Below are 9757 nucleotides of genomic sequence, written 5' to 3'. Positions count from 1 at the left end.
AAAGAGCGCACGCTCCCCGTCGCCCAAGATGACCACTGTAGCGGACTCGAAGAGGGCTCTAGCCAAACGCGGAATCTGAAGGTTAAATTCCGCCCAGGCTTTGGTCGAGTCGACCCTTTGCAGCCACGCCCAACGGGAGTGCAGGGCAAGGTTGAGGAGGCGCAGATTAGGGAGACCCAGCCCCCCCAGCGCCTTGGGGGATGCGACCTGCTCCCAAGCCACCAGGCAGTGCCCACCTCTCACATCAAGCCTGGCCTTCCACATGAAACCTCGACAGATCTTCGTCAACGCCTGCAAGGTCTTAGGCGGGATGTCAAGGGACATCATTGAATGCACCGGGATAGCTGAAAGGGTCGTCTGGACCAAGATGGTCCGCCCCCCACGCGTCATCAGCTTGGCGCACCAGGTACTGATGTGGTTGATCCAAGATCTCCAAATCAGCATCCTTATCTCCTTCAACATCATCATCATCAGAATCAGTTTCGATATCCACATGTGGTTTTTGGTCAGCAGTAGAGGTAAAGTTTAAGTTCCCCTCAGCAGTGTGTTCTGTAAATCCATCAAAAAGAAAATGATGTTAGTTTGCAAAATATCAAGAGGACAAAGACAAAGAACCATGCCACTAGTTTTTCATGGAGCGTTTTTTCAACAGCTTTTGCTACAAGGTCTTTAACAACAGTAAAAAATTAAGATCTATTCATGTTTTACTGAAACATCACGGGCAAGAAACACGGAGGCTGCATCATCATCGCTGCAAGGAACACAGAGGCTGCATCACAGGCAAGAAAGCGCATCACAGAGGCAAACCCAACAGCCTGTGTCGATGTTTTCTCAAGCTTGACCTTAGCTCCCTCAAGTCTGTCAGGGCCGGCCTTTGCGGACCAGTACAACTCGATGAATCTTCCTCTCAACATCTTGATGTAAGTGTAACCACTTTATCCCTTATGATCCGATCCCTTATGTACATCGGTCGCGTTACGGTTAACTTTCAGTTTGGTGTAGCTGTACATCACCACAATTCACTGGCAGTACTACATACATTTTACTGAATCGACCCATCCAAAATTCTTCTGCTCTACAGAAACAATCTAAGATTGCAAACATACTGCACGCGAAAGAGCTCTCTAGACGGCTTAAGGTATCATTTTGTTCTATTTTTCGACCTCTCCTGTTCATTTTTTATTCAGAAGAGCAGAGCATGAAGAGGCTTTGTCTATCATGATTATAATGTTTTTTCCCCTGTTACACTACTATGGAGTGTGCATCATCATTAGCAAGTACCAACCAGTAAACACTTAGAAATATTAACTTCAAATCTTGATGAACTGTGTTGATTATTAAAATTACAGAGATTACCTAGGCTATATCACTGCTTATCTTATTTGTATTGCTAAAACTATTATCAACTATCTGTCTAGTACCTTTCAACCAGGACAACGTTTATTATTATTGGACCTACTTGTATGTAGTAAACTCTCTACCCTCTGATAAATTATGTTGCTGAAACAGGAGGAAGGAGCAACAGAGAAGAAACAGACAGGAAAGCGAAACGTAAATAGCATGTATTTCTTTGCTATGGTACAACTCTTAAGAAACTTAAATGCAAACTGCAAGATACATAAATGAAGCAAAAGAGTAGATAAACTTACTGTGGTAGAGATCTGCAAGTGTCTCATAAAGAGGAAAGGGCTTTTTCTTGAACTTCAAGATTCTTGGAATAAAGACTGAAGCATTAAACTTGGACCAAAAGATTGCAAGTAGAATTCAGTAGAACTACAAGTGCACAATAACTTGCAGTTGCCAGATTTTCCCATAGATGAGGTTCAGTATCCAGCTTGTACTCGCTATCAATCCATCCAACTCCACTTTCCCAAGAGCATCTTTCAGCATTCTATAATCCCTTTTGAGCTCCTTCTCATTGTCATGAACTTGGGACTTGTCAAACCTCACATGTGGATTTCTTTGGTGGAACATATCCACCATTGCTGACCAAGATTCACCACTCCAACCACTTTTACGGTATGGGGTGTCATGCTCATGGAGGATATCAACAAGGGACTTCTCAAGCAAAGCATTCCATTGTGCTCTTGGCTTTACACCTGCACAAGCATACACAAAATGATCCATTAGCAAGACCTGAATGAAGCCATGAATGGTCATTAGCAATATATTTTTACTACCTTGTGGAGACTTCTTTTTGCCTTGCTTAGGAGACTTCTTTTTCCTACCCATTAACGGATCAATATAATTAATTGAAGGTTCCGTCATGTATGGCCACACCAATCATGTTCCTAGGCATGATACAGCACCTTATAGCAATTTTATTCAAGTGTAAAATAAGGGTATACATGGTACAGTGAAGATGATGAGATATTTGAACCGAACAGGATGGACTGACGATGGATGGTAGGGGCCGACATTTTCCAATATAAGATCTGCAGGCTCTCGAGGACCACCTGAAGCCCATACCTAGGACGCACCATGGGACAGAGACATTGAGAACCTCTGCAGGATCATCGCAAACACGACCTCGATCATGGCAAAGTTCTGCCCGATGCACGCCCTCGGTCCGCTGGGAAGGGCAGAAACCCATTGGACTGCTTTGAGGCCCTCGGCACCCCATTCTCGAACCTCTCAGGCTTGAACTCGTCAGCATCCTCGCACCAGACATCCTTGTCCCGGTGTATCGTCTTGATGGGAAACGACAGGACCGCGCATTCGGGCACCTTGATGCAGCCGAGCTCGAGATCCGGCTCGATTTCCTCAGGATTTGCGCGATGGGACTGTACAGCCTGAGAGTTTCAAGGATGAACATGTTGACCAACTTCAGCTTATTGAGCATGCGTCAACAGGAGTTTCCTTGCCGCAACCTCTTAGGATCTCCTCCCTGAGATTGTCTTGCCACTCTGGGTGTGCGCTCAATACGAACATGGTCCACCTCCCTCTGAGCTTCTCCTGCCACTCTGAGTGTGTGCTCAATAGGAACATGGTCCAAGTGAGAAGCTGCGAGGAGGTCTCGTGCCCAGCTAAGTAGAAGGTCTTGCACTCCTCAATGATCTCGTCCATGCTCATGAGCGGGTTCTGCCCGTTCTCGGCTGTGTACCCCTCCAGGAGTACCCCGAGCATGTCGTTCCTGCAGCCTGCGGTGTCCTTGGCGGTCACCCTATTTTTGGCAATGTTGGTGAGTATGTCCTGTACATCTTTCTGGAGCTTCCGCATTTTCAGGTTACCTCTTGTTGGAAGGTACCTGATTAATTTCACAAACACGCAGTGATTTTGAGTTTTGCTCTGTCCTCATTTCAACCAACTAAATGAGAAATTTAACAAGAAGTTCTATTGCTATGTACCTGAATCCTGGGATGTGGCACAAAACGTTGAATATACTGGAGAAGGCAAGAAACTGGAGCTCCTTTTGTGCTAAATGTACTCCATTAGCCGCTCTGTGGTCGCTCCCGAATGCCACGTGCGAGATCACGTCAGCCGCGAACTCATCAAACTGGATACTCATCTCAATCTCCACATTGCTGATGGCCTTCTTCAACTTTACTTCCACTGGCACACCATCAAACCAACACAATTGGACACGGTCACAGCCAACATCTGCCAAGTAGAACCTCATCACACATGCAACAAGTGTCAACAAAAGTCGAGAAGTACATCACAAATATTAGCTGTTCAAAGAGTTGCGACCTATATATCTTTAGTTTGTCCACATTGAAGGCCGGGTGGACGACTTTCCTATGGCGCTTCCAGTCGTCACCATCGATGAGGGGGAGTCCCTTGGCAAGAAGGCGAGCGAAATGCTCATTCAGGGGGTTCTTGAGGAATAACCCCATGCGGTTGGAGAGAACTTGCCTCACCTTGTCCACGTCCCCAATGAAAACATCCGGCGTGCCCCCGAACCAGTACACATACGTCTGTCCTGCATGAGGTAAAGAGTGCTCGATCACCATGTAACGTGCGAACATGAGAACCATACTCGCAAAACTCAACTAGCTTAGTTGATCGCGAGTCATGGTTCTAAATATTAGTTTTAGCAGCCGCAGTATGCCAATATCTGCCAAATCCTTAGTTTGGAACTTGGCTAAATGGCACCTGCCAGCTTGATGTCTAGACCATACGATACTTTCACTTGTTACGTAGACCATACGCCCCACTCACTTTATGGACAAAAATACCAATTTTCAAACAATCTTTTAATGATAAACATCGATATCTATGTAAGTATATGTACCATAGAGGGCTGCACCATAGCGCTGTAGTCGTGACAGCCCACATCCAGAGCGAGGTCTACGCTCTCAGCGAGGAACCACTTCATATCACTGATATTCCCAAGCATGAACCGGTACTCCGGTCCACGCACACTCTGAGTGTGCGGAACATCCTCATGATGGCCCGAGGCTTCCAGACGAGCCGCGACAGGGCGCTCAATGCCCACAATGAGGCCAGCAGTGCCACCACCATCCAGACGACGACCATGGTACTGTTTAATAGATTGTCATGCTCTGCTTCTGGACTTCGAATTGAGGATTGTGTGAGACTTGAGCCAAGCTGGGGAGGCTGTATTTATACCGCAAGTTTGGCCGACAAGTGAACAACTGAAGGTTCTCTACTGGTCTGGCTCCTGGGTGACCCAAACCTGCCCTGACATCGACATAGAAATTATTATTATCCGCATGGGCATTGGACAAGACGAACTAGCCAGACATGCCGGTCCGGTAGCACTAACCAGCCTTCAATGTGCAGAAAAAGGAATCAACTTGTTTGCCGATAATTAATTTGGCTACTGACAGGCTCAGCACAACAGAAAGAAAGAATGTTCCAAGATGTGACAAGGGACTGACTACTTGCATCATATCTTCATGTGCCAAAACCCTTGGTAGTGAAAGGTTTTAACTACGTATCGACAACTGAATTGCTTTCACAGTCTCCATGTAGCATGCATCGGTTAGATAACAAAACTAATTAAGACACTCTCACTGACTCCCTGTAGCATGCATCAATTAGATACCAAAACTAACTAAGACGCCTCATCTCATGTTTACACCAATCATCCTTCTGACTGAGCATCGTCAGGGCCAGGAAGTTGGAAAACAAGAGCAAACAGTCATGGATACGAACGCCAGGTAAGACATGCACAGCTGTCAATGCTTCTCTGTTTGATAAAATGCAAATTGATTGAAGCAAGAAGTACCAGGACCATTCAGAACTCGCTATGTATAGCAATTGAAGTAACAGGTATCAGGACTATACTGTACTCAACAATGTAAAGGTCAATATTAATGATTTGCATGATCGGTATACATAACTAATCTTGCTTCAAGCCCCCACATTACTTAAAATATACGGCAGTGTATTTTGTGCAAGGCGGACAGGTGACCAAGGTGCTGTGAAGAAAACCTACATGACCGGCTATTTGAGGAAGGGGAAAGTGATGATATGCACTCTTAGAAATGCAAGAGTGGCATTTTATGATCAAACAGGAGCTGAAGTGGCAAATCATCAAATTCACTGGTTTAAATAGCATTTCCTAGAGTGGCATTCTTTTGAAAATTGAGCGACGTCACTAATTTCACAATTGAGGAATGGAGGTTCAGTTAACAGGTTTAACAGACTGAAGAAAGGCAACTGAGTCAGAATAATACTTAATAATGGTTTGTGGCTGGCAACACATCTAACAAAGTGAATAATATCCTTCAGTAAAGTAGCAGTTTCAAGGTAGTGGTAACAAGTATACCTGAAAATGTTTTTCCAAAGACTAGAATACCCCCAATATGTTAAAAGACCCAATACATATACTGAAATTGTGTCTGCAAAAAATGCTATCGTCGTAATACTGTAAGTTCAGAAAAAACAGACTGCCTACCCACTCGAAGAACACATGATATATGTCTAGTGAACTACAAAGTCTGAAACACAGCATGAAAGGATCCCGACCTTTAGCTCAATCACCAAAAATCCCCGCATGAGCAATTCCCGTCCTTAAAATGGTGGAAACGGTTTGCGTCACGCATAACAATCTCCCTCCCAACTATCTTCGAAATAAATTTTGTTACCGTGTGGCAGTCAACACAAACTCGGAGATTCTTCATCACACGAATTGTTGTTCCAGGTGGTGTACTTATAATACCAAATACCATTGCAAGTTTCTCGCTGTGGCCACATAACACATGGCTCTTCTGCTCTTCTTCAATATCCTGGAAAACATCCTCTGTATTGGGAACATACCCTTGACGTGCCATCTGCTCTGAGAAAACATTTAGTGCACCAATAATCCTTTCATACCAAGGATGGGACTTATCATGAGCTACAAACACATGCCTTTTGTTCTTCACTTCAATCCAACTGCAAGCTGGTTCCTTCTTCATGCCCTTCTTTCTCATAGATTTTCGCAGGTGGGCTGCTTCATTCCATCTCCCGGAAGATGAATACGCATTTGACAAAGTTACATGAGATCCCATGCTCCTAGGTTCAAGCTCGAAGATTCTTTTGGCAACTTCCTCGGCTAACACAGTATTTTTATGGACCTTGCATGCCCTTAACAAGGTAGACCATACACTTGCAGTTGGTTTTATTGGCATCTCAGAGATGAAATTATATGCTTCTTCTAACTTCCCCGCACGGCCAAGGATGTCTGCAAGTGTTGCGTGATGCTCAAGGGAAGGAACAATGCCATAATGGTCTGACATATTGTTGAAATACTTCCAACCCTTGTCCACCAATCCAGCATGACTGCATGCAGTCAAGACTGCTAAGAAGGTGATATCGTTAGGCTTGACATTTCCCAACTCCATCCTGTCAAACAACACCAGAGCTTCTCTTGCTGGACCATGTAATGCATGCCCCATGATCATCACGGTCCATGATACAATGTCAGGTGACTGAATCCGGTCAAAGATGTGACGAGCAGTGCTAACGTCTCCACATTTGCAGTACATGTCAATCAAGGAGCTGGTTATGAACACATTACCATCTAACCCACCAAATAGCACATACGCATGCAGCTGCTTCCCGAGATGCAACGAGGCCAGGTTGCCACAGACAGGTATGAGGCTGGAGAAACTCACTGGCATAGGTCTGATCCCAGAATGCAGCATACGACGGAATATTTCAAGAGCCTCCTCGGCCGACCCATTCTGTGCACACCCTGCAAGCATCGAGTTCCACAGGATGGCATCTCGGCCCGGGAGATTGTCAAACACCCTGACTGAGTAATCCGTCCGAGTGCAATTCGCGTACATATTGATCAAGCCGCTCCCGACGAACACATCATCGGCAAACCCGTTCCTGGTCGCAAAGCCATGCACTTCCATCCCCCTCCTGACATCGGCGCGCTCGGCAAAGATGGGCAGCACGCTCGACAAGGTAAACGAGTCCGGCTTACACCCATCTCCCCACATCTCCCTGACCAACCCCAGGGCCTCTTGGTGCCTCCCGTTCTCCGCGCACCACAGCAGCAGTGTGTTCCAGGACACCGCGTCCTTCTCGGGCATTTCGTCAAACACCTTCCGCGCCCTGTGAAATGCAGCGGATTCGGATTGGCCTGCCGCGCCATGCGTCTCCGGGGATGGGGAAGATGACGGCGGCGGGAGCTTGCAGTAGAGGTTGAGGAGCGCGTTGGCGGTGAAGCAATCGGCGAAGGCGCCGGAGCGGAGCGCGAGCGCGTGGAGGGAGGCGCCGAGGGCGCGGAGGCCGAGCACGGTGCAGCACTTGAGCGCGGCCGGGAGGGAGGCCGGGACGGAGGAGCGGGGCGGCGCGGGGGTCGATGCGCGCATCTGGAGGAAGAGGGCGATGGCGTGGAAGTAGTGCCCCTGCGACGCCGCCGAGCGGATCCGGTGCGCCCATGACGGCGGGAACGGCGCGGAGGCGCCCGCCGCCACCGCCACCGCCGCGAGGGGCCGCGGCTGCATGCTCGTGGGAAGGGGCGAACTGCCGCTGGCTTCAGCTAGGCTGCAGTGGCGTGTGCGGCGCGGGAGTGATGGTGCAATCTGATGGTCGGGTTCATCGGACCAGAACGGGAGTGATGGTATCCTGAAGGTCGATGGGGATGGCTCCCTCGACGCCGGCACCGGCGGTGTTGCCGCGCGGCGGCGCTTCGCGACGAGGCCGGGACGGCACCTCGCTCATGTGAAACAAGGGCAGCGGAGATGATTTCAGGTGGCCGCGAATCACCGAACCTTTAGCATTTCAGAAAAGAAAAGGCGGTGTTCGTTCAATGTCGCATGACGAGGGGGGCGAGGGCCAGCTCGACGCGATGCTCTCGCGACTCCCACCCCGAGCCCGAGCCGAGGTAGCGTTCATGGCGGGATCACCTCGATCCGTCCATGGCAGGCCAGGGGGCGAAGGGCGCCTCTCCACGCGTCGCGCGAACGCCTTCCCCTGCCACTTGCCTCCTTCACAACACCGCACCCATCCACTTCGAGCTCACCACCGATAGCTAGGTTCCTACCGAAATCCAAGGCGAATCGAAGGCTGACGCTTGCGATCTGCACGGATAAGGAGGGAGAGGAGGCGGGCGAGCGGTCGTGGTGGTGGCAGGCCAGTGCTGGAGGTGGGGAGGAGGAGATGGGACCTCGCGAAGGCGCTGCGGGTACGGAAGCTGGATCGACAATGGCGAGGTCGAGGTCGACGAGCGAGGATCACGCGGAGGACCGAGCTGCTTCACCTCGGTGTGGAGGCTTCAGCTTCTGCGTGGGCTCGTTTGGGCCAATGGCCATTGCCCCCGAGCTCGCCTCCCTCGGCGCGACGGCAGGGGTCGGGAGATCAGGTGAAGCTAGAAGCCAAGTACATCTCAGGAGTGATAATGGCGCTGCAGGCGCCGGTGCAGTGGCGGAAGCCTGGTCCGAGAACTGCGCTGATGCAGGTGGCCATCCAGAGGGATCTGGAACTTCATGACACTGCGCAGAGCTTGCTGGTGGAGGAGCGACGGCTGTCGGAGCGGGGCAAATGTCTGCGGGATCCGTTATCCCCATTCGATTTGGCGCTGTAGAGAGCATATGTGCAGCTGCCGCCGCGGTGGAACAAGATACCACATCCTTTGGGGCTTGCAGTCACGGAGCTGAAAGCGGCGTTAGCGCTGCTGATCCTGCACCAGCATGCTCTGCTGCTGGACGGGCCTGCAGAGGAAGTAGAGGTTACATAAATCTGATCGGATCTGCTGTGCTTGGTTTTGGCGAGAACAGAAAGGTGGAGGAAGTAGTGGTGGGTTCCAGAAGCTCATCCATGGCGCCGTGGACCAAGTCAAAAGGTGGTGGGTGCCATGTGACTGTAGCGGACATGGAGGATAAGGAGATTGAGCTGCTTTTTGAGAAACTTTGGGATATTCCACAGCATCTGGACAATCCACCCACGCAAGTGATACGTATCTATAATTTTTGATTGTTTCATGACATTTTTATGCTTTTAGCACTTGTTATTATATTAAGTTTATGATTTATTTGGACTAACCTACTAATAATAGTTGCAAAAGTGCACAATATTCTTATTTTACACTTTGGTGTGTAGGAATTATCAAGAATACAAGAGGAAACCTTGTTGGACACGAATTATTGCTGAAATCTGTCCCAAAACTTTTTTCGGAGATTGTCTGTTTGACCATCGAAGATGACCTCCAACGGAGTTGGGCCTGAAGAGGACGTTGTAGATAATTTTCTGCTGAACGTTCTAGAGTTAAAATTCGGTCCAATCGGAGTCCGTATGCGGCCTGTAGGCCCGTTTTGGTGGAACCCTAAAAGGGGGTGACGGAAATCCGAGAAGA

The 9757-nt window shown here is 48.8% G+C and overlaps 1 protein-coding gene and 1 pseudogene across 2 annotated transcripts; both read right to left on the bottom strand.

The window, feature by feature from the left end:
• Window positions 1-241: 241 nt before the first annotated feature.
• Window positions 242-3618, bottom strand: LOC124677994 (annotated as a pseudogene).
• A 220-nt stretch (window positions 3619-3838) lies between these two features.
• LOC124677993 (putative pentatricopeptide repeat-containing protein At3g23330) lies at window positions 3839-7547 on the bottom strand. Of its 2 annotated transcripts, none has more exons than XM_047213925.1 (2): window positions 5938-7547; window positions 3839-3917 (listed from the first exon to the last, which is right to left on the bottom strand). In XM_047213925.1, exon 1 carries the CDS (start codon window positions 7491-7493, stop codon window positions 5949-5951), a length of 1545 nt encoding a protein of 514 aa, XP_047069881.1. In that variant the 5' UTR covers window positions 7494-7547; the 3' UTR covers window positions 3839-3917; window positions 5938-5948. The 2 variants fall into 2 exon arrangements, with proteins under 2 accessions (XP_047069881.1, XP_047069882.1); XM_047213926.1 differs by lacking the exon at window positions 3839-3917 and adding an exon at window positions 4554-4639.
• Window positions 7548-9757: the final 2210 nt, after the last annotated feature.

The sequence above is a fragment of the Lolium rigidum genome, chromosome 7 (assembly GCF_022539505.1).
Source record: "Lolium rigidum isolate FL_2022 chromosome 7, APGP_CSIRO_Lrig_0.1, whole genome shotgun sequence".
Lineage (NCBI taxonomy): Eukaryota > Viridiplantae > Streptophyta > Magnoliopsida > Poales > Poaceae > Lolium > Lolium rigidum.
The sequence above is the reverse complement of the archived record's forward strand: the minus strand, read 5'-3'. Positions and strand labels throughout refer to the sequence as shown.

Coding starts and splice junctions, on each gene's coding strand:
- LOC124677993 (XM_047213925.1), bottom strand. CDS start 7,493: ATGCCCGAGAAGGACGCGGTGTCCTGGAACACACTGCTGCTGTGGTGC.